The sequence below is a fragment of the Sylvia atricapilla genome, chromosome 6 (assembly GCF_009819655.1).
Source record: "Sylvia atricapilla isolate bSylAtr1 chromosome 6, bSylAtr1.pri, whole genome shotgun sequence".
Taxonomy (NCBI): Eukaryota; Metazoa; Chordata; class Aves; order Passeriformes; family Sylviidae; genus Sylvia; species Sylvia atricapilla.
The window spans coordinates 27086068-27101256 of NC_089145.1; the positions used below are offsets into that span (position 1 = coordinate 27086068).

Here is a 15189-nt window from a genome sequence, read left to right on the forward strand (position 1 = left end):
TGTTTCACTGTAGATATGCTAAATAGAGCTGTTTCCTCATACAAGAATCTTAAAATACCTTAAAAAGCCTGAAAGGGGACTGTCTCTGCTATGAGCCACATCTGCATGACATGGGGAAATGTTCCTTTGCTTGGGGTTCTCAGCATCTAAAGGGATGTAAGGTTAGTGTTAGCTTTAATAAATAGCAGATACCTTACAAAATATGAGGTATTTTCTTACTGGGATCATAACAAACCACCTCCTCCTAGTTCAAGAATTTTGGTACACTCTGCAGGTCTCAGTGAGAAATACCTTTCTGCAGAAAGAACAACGAAAAAGAGAAACTCTGTGCCTGACTAGCCCTGTGTAGATCTGTGAGGAGTATATGTAAGGTGTCTAGCCCAGGCAAGTTTCCTCTTGCTAAAAGCTAAAACTAAAAGCTGAGGAGGAATTACCCAAATGCCCCACCCTAGCAGAAGAGTCCAGGGAAAGGAAAAGCTAAGGAGATTTTATGCTGTCTTTGGTTGTCATTAAAGTGCTCAGACAGTCATGGGGGTGCTTGCAGCCATTGCAGAAAGGGCTACGTGAGCTCCTGGTACAGCTCTGCAGCACAGCCCCAAGCAGCAAAGCTGCAGTGCTAGAGCCTGTGGTTGCACATAGAGCACAGAGAAGCCCAGGAAGGGCACCACTGAGACACGAGATATTTACCAAGGATGTAAATGGTCAGGCAAGGATGGCTGACCCTCTGGTAAGGATGAACAGACAGAGGGGTCAGAGGATGAGTGTGGCAACAGCATTTCTGTCCAGCCACTTGTGCTTCACAGAGCCAAGAGGCCTCAAGGGCACCTCAGCATGTTCTTGTGCAGTGCGATTTTACACAGTCCAAACTCTTAATACATAGCAAAAGCATACAGGCAAAAGAGGGAGGAAAGGCCGGCAGTGTTGCAAGTATGGGATCTGGGAGGACATAGTGTACACTTAAATCCCAAACAGTTAAGAGTGCATGGGTGCCATCTTGCAAAACCTGGATAACCCAACAGCTCAGAGGAGCACAGGGTAATGCACCCTGCTCAATGTTGGGTATAGCTTCAGGAGGCTTTAAAGACAAAATATCCCTCACCTGCTAACTGCTGTGGTAAAATAGCATTGCGGAAAAATGTTTGAAGTTTGCTGGTATTTATGGGAACTGACCACATAGCCAGGCATGTATTAGTGTAACTTGATAGGTCCTAAAATGAAACTATTTTCACCTAGCACAACCCCCCCTCCCAAACATATTGGAGGGTGCCCCACTTGCCTTGAAAGGACCAATAATTTCATTGCTAGGGGATGCTGTGGAGAAACCAGTGGAGGAGAATATTTTATCTCTATTACTGGACTGAAAAGGAAGCAGCTGAGCCTGAAGCATTTCAAATGCAGCAGATCATGTTTGCCTGAGAAAATCTTAGTCTATCATTCAGTAAGGGCACAGCCACACAGATGGGTGTAATTGCTCAAACTGAGTGGGAGCTGTCCACAAGCCCCACTTGTAGGAAGAGTAAATGTGCGACCAAGGGATCTTTACAACACACCAGGGGCCTGAAGGCCACACCATATATATTCAGAATAGCACAGCAAAGGCACACAGAATGGTGACCATCACTGAATATGCCTATGAACAGTATTTCCTGCACCTGAGCAGGCTGTTTTTAAAATACTGTGAAAACATGATGATGATGATTTACAGGATGGCAAGAAAGTTCACAACCTTCTTGAAGTTACTTAGGGTGTAGTAAGATGGCTGGTGAAAAGAAGATAATCAATTCTCTTTTCTAGGCACTCAGCCATGCAGAATTGCTCCTAGAGCAATTACTTCATTTAATTAGACCATCTGATTTCTCTAATCATGACACAGACCTTCTGCCCCTAGATGAGATGCTGAGACCATATTTAGTAGGTATAAGGCAAAACCAAGACAGAACATTTTTTAAACAAGTGTATGTTTATTTTGTGAAAAAATAAGAGTTAGACTTGTGCCAGAGGCTTCTTCGTAGTCAGAATACCCTTCTCAAACAGAAGTGTGGCTAGAGAAATCTTCTCCTCCAAGGTTTCACATGGAAGGTTATCCACAGTGACGTGATTTGGATAAGAAGACAGGAGAAATTCAATACTGTCTGTATACTCGGGATCTAGCTCAAGGAACTTGGGTTCTTCCTTATGATACACTCTTGAGTTTTCTGTAGTGTAGTACAGCATCACACCTGCTTCTTCATTACACAGTCTAACGATGCCATGACGGAGCAGGCGTACTTCGGTGTCTTTTGTTATCACGATATCAACGTTGCAGGGGCCTCCATCTTGCCACCGGGCCGGGAAGCCATAGACACTCTGTGCCTTTTCACTCTGCGTGAGCACTGGAGGGAGACAGTCATGAAGAAATGACTTGGCTCTCTGATCCACAGCAGCATCGATGGGTGCATAGTCAACGAGTTTCTTTATCAGGCTCTGCACCTTCTCCACAAAGGCTGTTCGCCGAGCATCCACTGTGTCTGAGTTAGCGACCCCCATATACTGCAGGTAGTCCATGGGAAGCCCTCGTCGGTACTCCACATCTTCCTCCAGGGCCATCTGCAGGGCAGCTGGGATGAGCTTCTCCAGAAAGTCCCCCCAGGAATTCCTCTGGTAGGAAGACACAGTGATGTGGAGCGAATGTGCATCAGGGAGACAATCACCCTGGTGGATAAAGCCACGGGGGAAGTACAGCAGGTCCCCGGCCTCCAGCACCGTCTCCAACACAGGCTCGCCGAGTTCAGCCTGCGTGAGGTTTGCGCTGGAGAACTGGGGCAGCACCTCAGCATCTGTTCGGGGCCTGTAGACACGCCAGTGCTTCTTCCCCTCCAGCTGCAGCACGAAGGCTTCGATGTCATCATAGTGGGGGGCAAAGCCCTGGGTACCCGGGGGCGTGAGGTAGGTGTTCGCCCCTGCCATGCTGCCAAACTGCTCCTGCAGGATGGAGAGGACCTGCCAGACGGTAGGGGAGAAGGCCTGCGGGCAGAGGAGGCGCAGGGAGCAGCCGTTCTGGTAGAAGTCCCACACGACAGCGGGCAGGGCTCTGCCGGAGGGGTTGTGCGTCTCCCGCATTCCCTCGGCGTAGCTGGTCACATCCAGGTGGGTGCCGAAGTGAACCTCTCCTCCTCGCAGGGCGGCGTCGAAGTCGGCCGTGGAGAACAGCCCCGCGTAGTAGCCGGGGTCGCCCCGCCGCACCAGCAGCGGCGCCCGCTCCCAGTGCCGCCCCAGGAACTCCGCCGGCGCCACCGGGGCCAGCAGCCAGCGGAAGAGCTCGGCCGCCCGCTGCCGGCTGTCCTCCAGCCGCGCCAGGCGCCTCAGCAGCCCGGACACACCGCCGCCGGACACATCGCCGCCGTCTTCCCCCGCCGGCCGCGGGCCGCCCGGCATCGCCTTGGGGCCGCCCGGCATCGCCTTGGGGCCGCCCGGCATCGCCTTGGGGCCGCCCGGCATCGCCTTGGGGCCGCCCGGCATCGCCTTGGGGCTGCCCGGCATCGCCTTGGGGTCGCCCTGCGGTTTCGGGTCAGGCCCGGCGGCCGCCGCCTCGGGCCGAGGATCCACAGGGGCCTCCACGGGGACCTCCACGGGGAGCTCCACGGGGACTTCCACGTGGCTCGGGGGCGCGGCGGGCGGCGGCGCCTCCGGCTCCGAGCCGCCGCCTCTCGCCCGGCCGCCCCTCAGGCGGGCCTTGGGCCGCTTGCGACCCGCGGGCAGCGGAGCCCCGCGGCGGCGCCGCTCCATCCGCCCGGGCCCCGCCAGCCGGCGGTACACGGCCAGTGCCGAGAGCCGGCCCAGCTCCCGCCGCTGCTCCGCCGCCATGGCCGCCACGCCACGCCCCGCCGCTTCCGCCGGGAGAGCCCCGGGCACGGGCTGGAGCCGGCCGCCTGCCGCCGGAAGGACGTGTTCCCAGGGTGCGGCGGGGCCGTGTACGGATTGTCTTGCTTTTTGTCGTCGCCGCCGCTTAAAGTGGGCCCGCCGTATTTGCTTCCCCCGTTCCCCTTGGTACGATGCAGGCAGGTCTGTTCCGTGGCTGGGAAGCTTCGTTCTGGAAGTGTGCTCTAAGCACGTTCAGAAAATTACTTTTTTTTTCTGAAAGCGAACCGTAAGGATATGGTTTAAGACAGCCTGGAATTACTTTGCAACCTAATGAGGCGAGATGAGGTAACACTTATTTCATAAGGTCGTGTTGCACAAGAAGTAGAAACCCAAACTGAGTGGAGCCCGTCCCCCCTCCCCTTTTCTTGTGCTTCTGATGGTGATGGCAGCTGAAAGGCTATGCCATCCCAAAGGGTTCTCCAAAACCCAAAAGACTGTCATGTCACATAGTGGGGTTTTTTTCGTTTGTTTTGTTTTCCAAATCCACCTGCTGTCTAATAACCTGGGCAGAGCTTTGTTTCCCCCGCATTTCTCTCCGAGGCCCGAGGCTTGCCAGAAGGCCAGCGTTAGTGGTGCTGCACAGCCTGAGGGCTGCTCTGCGCTTCCAGAGGCTGCAGCGTCGGCATAGGAACCTTTTCTGGAGGGGTAGGACAAGACTGCTTGAGGCAAAGGTGAAAAACTGTAGGGGTTTGTATTGCCAGACTATGTTTCTGATGAAGAACAAACTTCAGTTGAAGAAATTCACTATGCAGTACTTTTGTCTGAAGAATCTTTGATGAGCTGCAGTAATTCATGGGAATGAATTTTGCATGAGAATTTCATCTCCAGAGGCTGCTGTGAGTCTAAAGCATTTAACTGCAGCAATTACCCAAGTATGCTCAGGAAGCTTCTGGTTCACAGGGTGTTATTAACCTCTCACAGATATGAATACCAACTGCAAACAATATGCTCAACAGCTAACATTCACAAGGAATGTACAGATTTGCTGTGTGGGCTACTTAGTGTATCAGGCATAGAATATAAAGCTGAAAAGAGAATTTTCACCTTTTGCCAGGTTTCAACCTAGACCTACATTTCAATTTTACCACAATTCAGGAGCAGAAATCAGTTAGGCCTAATGATGATAAATTCAGCTGTTAAGTCTTAATTCTAAAATAGATGCAGGTATCTTAAAGGTTTAAGGTTGTTTGAATTGCCTTAAAAACAAATCAGTCTCGGAGAACAGCAATGCGCTCTAAGCAATGAAGGCATTTTTTTTTTTATATGTGCAAGAACACCGATTTTAATTTTGAAGGTATTTTTCTGACGGAGTTCTTAGGGCACAGCCTTCACAGCCAAAGCTGCACGAAGAGCAACGGCAGTCGAAGACTGTCCTGTTTGTGCCACGATGATTTTAGTTAACGGAGACGGATTTTAGGCGAGCACAGGCAGCTCTTCAGCCTCCGATGTCCCTCCTGGCCCGTTTCCGGCGCTGCCAGCAGGTGGCAGAGGCGGCCAGCGCTCCGCAGCCCTGCTCCGGGAAAGGCGCCCCGGGGACACCGCCGCCGCCGGGCACGGTGAGCCGCGGGCTGGGGTGGACAGCGACAGCGGAGCGCAGGCGGCCTGTGCGTGCATGTGTAGACTGGAAGAGCAGGGAAGGGCGAACTCTATTTCAATCCACTCTTTGTTTCCCCAAGGTTAAGCCCTGCTTACCAGAATAATCTTATCTGCTGAAACCATTTCAGCAGAACTGGGCCCTTCACAAAATCGAGATGCAAGCGCTTGAAATATGGTAAAAGTTAGGCCATTGTAGGCTTTAGTTATATGTAAGCATGGCTAAACAGGCTTAGGAGAGGGAGGACTTTTGAAAAACCTGGGCGTCTGGATTGTTATTCGTGTTACTGCTTAATTTACTGGAGTGCAGCTGATCCTTCTGAGAAGAAGTCAGGCACTGTGCGCAGAGCCTGACCTGAGTTACACCAGGATATCTGTAATGACAGCAGCAAAGCTGTTCTGGGTGTTTACCAGTACAGTTTTTGGATGTATAACAGTCTCTGAGCAAAGGACATTGTGGAAAATAATAGTGGTTAAAACTCTAGAACAAGAAAACATTCTATTAACAATTTAGTCTCGCTAATAATAAATGCTTTCAAAAATAAAGAATATTGCTATTTTTCTGCATCACACAAGAAAGGGTTTTGATGTAGGGCAAAAAAAAAAAAAAAAGAGCTTCAGTATCACTTACAGAGTACTCAGATGGTTGTTTAGCCACAAGTTTTACATGCTGTTTGCACTCATTGCCCAGTATTTCAAGGGAATTTGTTTCAAGAAATAAGTGTCATGTACAGCTCTTTAAATTAACAAAGGGAAAAGTAACACAGATCTCTGAATGATTAGGTGATCCCTAGCTGCTGTTCACACAGACAGAGTAGCAACTGGAGGCTCAATTAAATTTCTTAATTAGAATTTAGCACAAAGTTACTTGGATTTTATGAACATATAAGCTGCATTGCCAAGAACCACATGTTTTATTTAAGAGGACATTTAAATGTGCTGAGTACAGACTATTAGAGAGTCACAAGTGACTTCAAAAGAAGTAAGTAATGGCACCTTAAAGAGATGTAGGGTTCATTTGATAGTTTAACCCTATGCCATTCAAATAATGGAAATTTCAAATTTAAAGAGCAGTTTGGGTAAGGCCTCATCCTGCAAAGCTATGAGTAATCTTCATTAATGAGTGAAAAGGGCAAAATTCATTGTGATTTCCTGTGTATTGGATACTCAGTTGTTCACCACAGTGTAAACTTTGTGTTCCTGGCAAACCATTAATGTAAACCAGTCACTTTTAGAAAGTTAAGCCCAGCTTAATAGTTTTTCTCATTATTACTTTGCTAGCGACCTTCCTTTTGCACCATCAGTTTTGTTCTCATGCCAAAACTTATACCTAGTGAGGATAAAGAGCATTTCAAGCCTGCACTAACAGGTTTGCTTAGCTGAGTCTTTCTCATATAGCCTAGCTACATCCACTGTGTCATCAGTGGAAGGACACTGGGTTGGATTGTGAAGCCTGCTCCTCGTTGTGAAAGCTATAAAGTTCACTGCCAGATAACAAGACTGAAAGCTAATTCGGGAACTGTTTCTCAAGAGCTATCCTCTGGCCTCCCTCATCGGAATGAATGCACTCACTCACTGAAGCATCTTTTGGGCAGCAGCTTTGGCCTCCCTCCAGCTGTTTCTCTATTCTCGGAGATTTTCTTATTCAGTGACTGGTTGTGGTCTTTAATCCTGGTTATCTTGTACAAGGAACCCCCCTGAGAAAAGAAGCCTTCCTTGCCTGAAACAGCCAAATTAAACCACATTTGTAAAAATCATAATTAGAAGGTCCTGTCCTCCCTATGAAATTATCCTTTTGGAGGCATTTGGAAGCACAGACATTTTCTTTTGTACCATGTGACATTAGAGCAGATACATTGGAATTAAAGCTGAATTAAAATGATGTATTTAAGTAGGACCCTTGACTGAGTTTACTCACCCCCTTAACTGGGCATGTGTACTTCTAAGTTTTCAAATAATTTTATGAGGGGTTTTGTGCTTTTATTAGATGCTATCTAGCATTTGGTAGCATTGAGCAGATACCATCTGCAGTGACTCCATAGGCAGTGATTAAATATAAAGCTCCAGACTTCAAGGCTCCAGCAGAAGGAGAGAAATAAATGGCCATGAGGAGAAAATCTCCATCCTAAAATGAAGGCAAAGAGAACCTGAATGAAATATTTGTCCTGTGGGATTAATCACACCCAGAGAACCAAGGTAGAAAGTACAGTCCAACTCTTCCTGCATAAACCACAGATACTGTGCTAGAGAATATTCTTTTGATATGCACAGACAATGGCTCTTGACAAGCTGTTTGGCTGATGCTTTTCCATGAAGACAGGTTTTAAAGGATTCTTGTTCTTCATATCCTTTCTGTACGAATGATGGCAACTGCATAGCTTTGCTCATGAAATACATTTATGCCCACTATTTCAAGATTAACATAGAGCTGTGCTAATGAGTAATAGGGCTATTAGCACTATTCAACATTTGCTTCCCCTGTAAACTTCTAGTTAGAAGCCTTGCAAAAAGACTTTCCCTTTTGCTTCCTATACTGAAGTTTTCCTGAAGTACTCTGAAATTGATTGCTCACCTCAGATGCATCACTACCAAGATGAAAATACTATGCAAACAGAATGCCTTGGTTTAGCAACCATATTGGTTCAGATCTGCTCAGACCATAACAGGAGAAAACCCCTGTAGTACTTGCTTATTTGCTTCCCATAGTAGATATGTGTTGCTACTAGCCAATATAGCACCTTATAGAAGTATTTCTGGCCAAAAAGATGGAATTCCTCTTGGTGAGCATAAAAATGCATATGTGGTAGTATTTATACTGGTATGCTCTGTTCCTAGAAGGGATAATATAACGGTGTGATTAGAGAAGGGAGATTTAATCACTGACATTATTTTAGATAACCAATAGGGAAAAACGTTAAGCCTCCGGGTATCTGCAGCGGGGATAAAGGAGTTTGCATTTTCATGAATGTGTGTTTGATATATTCTCAGGTCCTTAGGGAATAGTGTACTCTCCTGCTGTCCCGCTGAGTCCAGGAAGGATCTTGGCTAGAAAGGCACAGCTGACAGGAGTCAGTGGGCATGACAGGAACAGTCAAGTCCATCAATCCTGTGTATTACACAGGGAGCCATGTTCCCAGTCCTAAAGAAAAGGTGATAAGGCAAATTTGGTTTGGTTTCTTGTGAATGCTATGAAGTATCTTCCAATTTTTTGTTGTCCATGACGATCAAAGCATTTGAAGCATTGCTTCCAGTATGAGACCTTGGAGAAGTAATTCTCCCCCGCCATGGAAACACTGCGGGAAGACTGAGTACACAGAACGTGCTTTGGACCCACAGCACAGCACTGTGAGTGTGCAGATGTCTATGCTGGATGCTCAGTGTGTCCAGCTAAGTGACCTCTGGGGTCATCTTCCTTTCCTTTCCCACAACAGCCCCTTCTCCCTTCAGTCACCAGCGACCACATGGGGAGGTCAAGTTATCAGCTGAGCAGAGAAGCAGTAATGGCAACAAATGAATTTAGCTATCTAATAAATATTTGTAAAAGCTACAAATAGCTGAAGCATACATTAGATTTTATTTATAATAGCATGTCCTAGCCTTTTCTTTTGTACTTTTCATTTGGAAGTAGAGCTCCTCAATAATATGGGAATTGTTCATTTGGAATTAAGTTTTCATAAGAAATTAAGGGCATCATGCTTTACAAAAATTTCCATCAGAAATCCAAAGACCGTGAATAAGATGAAGTGTTACACTGAAGGTACTGGGAATGCAGTATTTTAAGTGCTATGTTAAGTCAGGAATGTTTTCATAAAATCAGAAGAAAACTTAGGACTGCTAGAAATGTCTTATCCTGTAATAGTTTCTGAACATTTGAGAGGGAAGGCAGCTCTCTGCCTTGATTTTGCTTTCCTTGGAAAGCAAAGGGATATGCAAAAAGATGTAAGGAGAACCCCTGCATCTTCTCAGTTTAATTTATGAACAAGGGATGACTTAGAAGTCAGAGCATCAGTTTGAAACTCAACGTCAGTGTCATACTCGTATTTCTGCCTGAGCACTTCCTATGTAAACTTAGTAAATGATTTTTGCACATGATGCTCTGAAAGTCCCAGTGATTTCAGTTGCTTTGTTTTCTGGATGTTTGCCAACTAGCATTATGGCCCGTGTTCTTTGTTGCTCTGTTTCTTTGCTTGATTCAGAAACAAAGAGGAATAAGGCGGATGGTGTATGCAGGGAGAATATAATAATGCACAGAAACATAATATAATCTTTGCATTTCAATTACCTTCAATTTTTTTTTTTTTCCCAGCTGAATGCACCGGGAACTGTTCTAGCTTGCATTTTGGATGAAGCAGCTGCTTGAAAGTCTGGTGAGAGGTGGCAGCTGTTGGAAATATGCATTCCGGTTAACGCTTTCAGGCCAAGCCCCGTATGTGCAGTCGCAAGGGTGCTGCTCCCAGAGGATTCCCCCGGGTAGCTTCCCTTTGGAGTGCAGCCTCCCTGCTGAATTCAGCACCTGGTACTGTCTCCACTTTGAAAATGGAGGCATGCTAGTGTTTTCTTGGGCCGAAGGAAGGATATTCCAATACTGTGGTTCTCAGAAAGTCTCAGTCGTGGAGATTAAAGGAGCCTGGTCGCGTTTTTCCTACAAGCCTGGCCTCTGGCTGATGTAGAGCATCACGGTTTCTGGAGAGCTGGTATTAGCAGCACGTCTCACTGCAGCCCCCAGGGAAGGTGTCAGTCACCACATGTGGTTTATCGGGGGAAGACCAGGGTGCCACCGGGGCTGCGGGAACCCTCCTCCTGGTGCCACCAGCGCCGCAGCCGTGAGGAGACAAGAACTACGGCTGAACTGAACCGGAGACGGGCGGTGGAAGGCGGATCCCCCCACGGCTCATCAGCAGGACGCCAGGCGAGGGTTCCCCGAGAGCCGGGCGGGTCCCGGCCCCGGCAGCGGCCGCCGCCTTCCCGCCGCGCCGCGCAGCCGAGCCCCGGAGAGGGCGGGCTCAGCGCCGCAGTGGCACCTAGGACAGCCAACCCTGGCACGCCGTTCCCACCGCGTCAGCCAATCAGAACCGACAGCGAGAGATTGGGGGCGCCAAAGCCCCGGCGTGAATAAAACACCCGGGACCCGTGGGGCGGGGATGGGCGGGGCCGAGACTTTGACGGGCGGCTCCTCGCACCAATCCGAAGGCGGAATCTCGGGGCGCATGGCCAATGGGCCGCCGGGGTAGGCGTGGCTGACGGCGGGGGCGGGAGCGGCGGCCGGGGGGCGGGGGCGGAGCGGCGGCGGCGGCGGCGCTGCTCGGTGGCGACGGGCGGCGGAGGAGGCGCCGTAGGGAGGCGGCTGCGGGCAGCAGGTGAGCACGGCCGGGCCGCGATGCAGGGAAGGGCCTTCGCCGCGGCGACCGGTGGCCGGAGCCGCGGGCGGGCGCGACGGGGCCGTGCCAAAGCCCGCGGGGCGCGGGTGGGTCCGGCGGCGGGGGGGGGCGCCGGAGGAGGGGGAAACCTGAGGGGTCGGAGGGGAGGCAGGGGTACCCCGGGAAAGTGCGTGCGGAGGCCGGGGGCGATGTGGGGGCGCCCTCCGGTCTCCGCCCCGACGGGGGGCGGTGGGGTGGGGCGCGATCCCCGGGGTGCGGTGGAGCGGGGGCCCGGCGCAGGTGGAGCCTACGGGGGGCGGCCGCGGCACCGAACGGCCCTGCGGGGAGCACCGAGCCGCCGGCCCGAGGGAGCGCCCCGGGGCGGCGCCGCTTCCTAGGGTTCTCCCGGGGCTGCCTCCTGTGCCTGCGGTTTCTCCTAGGCCTTGAATCCCGGCCAGGTTTCCGTCAGAGGGTCCCTCCGGCGCGGCCGCTCCCGGGCGCTTTGTATCGCTCGCCGCCCCTGCGTGGCCGTGGGAGCGAGCGGGGGGCTCCGGGAAGCTCGGGCTTCCCCGAAACCGCTGCCGCGCCTCAGCCGGGGCTGGGGCGCCGTGAAGTTCGGGAGGCGTCGGGACGAGGCATTTGGGCGATGGTGCTGACGACCCAGTCTGGCAGCGGGAGTTGTAGGGGAAAGGGCCCCCGTGAGCAGCGGGGCTCGTCTCTTTTCACCCGGTTCGTGGCTTGGCCGGTGCCTCAGTGCGTGTGCGGCAGCTCGCCAGGCTGCACAAAGGAACAGCCGGCGGGGTTCGGCCCGTCCTGCGGGCGCAAGAGGGTTGGATGAGCAACAGCGTGCGGGGCGGGGGCTGCGGCGGGCCCGGGGAGCATCGCCCCGCTTCGCGCTCGGGCGGTCACCAAGGGTTAAAATGCAGCTCCCGTTCGGAATGCCCGTAACTCCTTTTATTGCGCGCATGGAGACGAGCAGGCTTCAAAATTGAAATGATGTACTCCTCACAGTAGAGTTAATGTCTTGCAGCAGCTCTTATCTCTAACTCCTTCGGTCAGTAGATTTATATAACCTGCTCATTAATGGTTTATGAAATTATGAGGGATCTTTTCTGTGTGCTGCCGTGTTTTCTATGTTGTTGTCAATATTTCCTAATTCAGCTATCCGGAATAGGAGAAGCTTATGGCTGTCAGCAATGTATATTTGTACCGTTTAAGGGATTTTGTTTTGATCTCTTGTTTTTTTTTATTTTTGATCATTCTGTATCTCGAGATAGATAGACTCTTGAATGAGGAGGTTGAGTAAAATGGAAGGCACAGTCATTCTCTTTGGCCACAGTAATAGTCTAGGTAGGACTTGTAACTAAAAATGTAAATATTTAAATGGATTTCTGACTCAGTTCTATTTGACTTATTGATCTATGGTTACTGCTAAAGTGGTCTTTATGATTATGCAGAAGTTAATAGTTACCATAGAGAAAGAGATTGTTTTTCTCTTCATCAGTGAGTGTTTTCCATTTCTTCATCTCTTGGCAATTGTCTGTGGAAGTGCTGGTTTTTTCCCTTAGCAAAAGTCTTACAGAAGAAATAAGAATGTGAACGAAGTCCAAAACAATGAATTTCAGATGTGTTCATCCTTGTCTGTGATTCTAAGAGTCTTGGTACCCTGAGTTATCCTACAGTGAAAGCTTTTTAATCTGTGATTGCATATAATGTTGGTTTTAAGCCTCAGTGAAAATTCAGATTTATAGAACTCTAAACGTAACACATAAAAGATTTTTCCCCCTAAAGTATGCATGTGAAATGCAATTCAAATCAGCCATTTAAATCCTTACTAGCAGGAAATTTATTTTCCATCCTGGGAATTACTTTCCTGCATTTATTATTTAGCTTAAATGTGTGGAAACTGAAGATGCATGTAAACTAGACAGAGCAGACAAGTTTGTTTACCCTCTCAACCTAGTGTTGTGAAACTTTCTGATTTTGTGTTAGTAGCTTGACAGCATTATGCATTTGGGAAGGAAAAAAACCCAAACCAATAAGCCACACTGGGCTCTTAAAACTTGCCAGACTTCTAAGTCTTGTATTTTGTACTTTGATGGAACTGCTTGGTGTTGGAATGATCTGTAAATAATTTTCTTTCCTACCATATTGGATAGGATGGGATAAAAAAATTCTGAAATGGTAGTGCAAGTCTTTGCAAAACTGCTTCCTTCCCCAGGAATAGAGGCTGTTGGGAAAAACATACTGTAGTAGATTTTTTTATTGTGTGTTTGTGAGAACCTATTACAGCACTGTGCAGGGCTCTTGAATTCTCCCTATAGCTGGTTTTGTTCCACTAGTAATATTGATGGAGCTGCATAACATTGGAAAAAATTAATTGCTCTAATGCTATAGAAATCGAATCTTTTGTACTCTAGAAAAGATGTTTTACAGAATCTGTCAGGTAGGAGACTGGCAGCCTAAGATGGTCTAATTGATGACTTTGGAGTTGTATCCTATTTATTGCAGTCCTCTACTCATCTGACACTGCTGACTTTATTCTTTTCTTTAGGGGAGGGGTCAAAGTTTACCTATATTTTTATTTGTTTTACCAGTTTATCAAGCAAGCTTGGTTTAAACTAATGTGAAATATTGTCCTTAATCTTGCTTTTGGAGTTTGCTTTGATCAGTGAATTAAAATTACAGATTACTTGTTTATTCTCCGTTGATCTCCCAGTATTAATAAGTGAGATTGGAGCATATTGTCTTTCTTTTTCTGCAGAATACCAAGCGTAAATTCAATCAAGCTAAGACTTAACATGTCCTCTGCAGTCATATTATTGCATTACCACCAGAGCAGCTTTGATTTTTCTGCCAATGCTTTCACCAAAAGTATCTGTTTCCCCCGTTAGTCTTTCTTTGCTGATCCAGCTGAAAATGGTCGTACAGAAAAATGTTAAGCTTCAGTTGGATCAACTCCTGAACTGACTTCATGGCTATGCAAATGTTATTGCTTACATAGGAGGAGTCTTTGCTGAAGCAGCTCAATTTTAGTTTTGCCTAAGCTTGTCAATAGACTTGGCAGCTTAAACTGAAGCTCTGGTGGTCACATCTCCTTCTTGACTGTCTGTCTGCAGCTGCTGGCAAGGAAGCCTTTGTGGCTGCAAGTTGAGTAAAGTCAGGGAGTTAATCAGGCTAGTTCATTGCTTTTTTTTTTTGTTTTGTTTTGTTGAATTTTGGCTGGCTCATGTATCTAAACTGGCTGATCATCCAGGTCAGGGGATGGAAATGTTACTTAGGTTGAAATGGGATTGGAGATGGGGCCATAGTAGCTTTGATTGAAATTTCTTTGAGCTTTTCTGGGACCATACATTTCCATCAGCATGATCTGGGTTAACAAGGACCTATAGCAAACTGTTTCAAGCTGGCTTGGCAGGTAAAAATCACAATAAATTGGAGAGCATTCTTCCATTTGTCTCAGCTGGCATGTTGATGTGGGTGGTAACAGTAATGAGCAGAGGATGCGGAACTCGGGATGTGCTCAGCGCAGTAACCTCAGACTGACACAGCTGTGTCTGGAAGAGGATTTGTTCTCATCATAAGGGTGGGATCCATCAAATGCTCATTTTGAACTCATGTACTTTATGGTATATAGTTAAAGCAGATGTTGCATCAGAAAGAACCAAGTTTTAATAATAAGCAATATCAGGAAGACTCTTCTATTCCGCTGTGCAGAATGTGGGGTTTGTTGTTGTTTTCCTTTTTTTTCCTTTTTTTCTTTTTTTTCTTTTTTTCTTGTTTGGTTTCCTTCATTTTTATTGACCAAGACTTGCAACTGACGGACACCAGTTTGGATGTATAAATGGCATCATGTCGTATTGTAGCTGCAGTTAGACATTCATCCAGACTCCTTTGAAGCATGTGGTTAGGGGATAGCTCTGAAAATGTGAATTGCTTTGTTTGGCTTATGTCTTACATAGTAATTCTTTGTGGAGTCCTGGTGTTCTGTAGTAGTAATTACCAGATGTGATGGCTTAAAGATGTTTCTGTACAGTAACTTCTCTTTCTGCAGAGTTGGGACTAAAAGTGTGTCAGGACAAATTCATTTGTGTGTAAGAAATTGCTTGAAAGGAATATGTATGCCAAACTGTAAAGGTGCTCCTGAGGAAAATGTGAAGCCATTAATTTCAGAGTCTGGGGATCTGAAACAAACTCTTGGCTTCTTTGAGTGCTGAATCTGTAGGATTTTTGGGATTTTGCTGGTGGGTTTTGATACTGAAGCCAGAACCAAAGTTGTTACTCTTCTAAGTGAAACCGTGTTTCAAGTACAGTGTATTAAGACTTGGACCAAGTCTTA

The 15189-nt window shown here is 47.9% G+C and overlaps 3 protein-coding genes across 12 annotated transcripts in view; 2 read left to right on the plus strand and 1 right to left on the minus strand.

Moving 5' to 3' along the window:
- TMEM62 (transmembrane protein 62) overlaps positions 1-15189 on the plus strand; it is a 190430-nt gene that overhangs the window by 152207 nt on the left and 23034 nt on the right. The gene's annotated exons all lie outside the window — the stretch shown is intronic.
- Positions 1942-3852, minus strand: RIOX1 (ribosomal oxygenase 1). Its single transcript, XM_066321279.1, has one exon. It carries the CDS (start codon positions 3841-3843, stop codon positions 1984-1986), a length of 1860 nt encoding a protein of 619 aa, XP_066177376.1. The 5' UTR covers positions 3844-3852; the 3' UTR covers positions 1942-1983.
- The window catches only part of NUMB (NUMB endocytic adaptor protein), a 92565-nt gene continuing 88138 nt past the window's right edge, over positions 10763-15189 (plus strand). For 9 of the 10 annotated variants that reach the window (XM_066321281.1, XM_066321288.1, XM_066321292.1 and 6 more), the window contains exon 1: positions 10763-10850. The gene's annotated coding sequence lies outside the window, so the exon portion shown is untranslated. Of the gene's footprint in view, positions 10851-10874; positions 10958-15189 lie in introns of those variants that run through there. The other variant, XM_066321282.1, reaches the window with a different exon arrangement.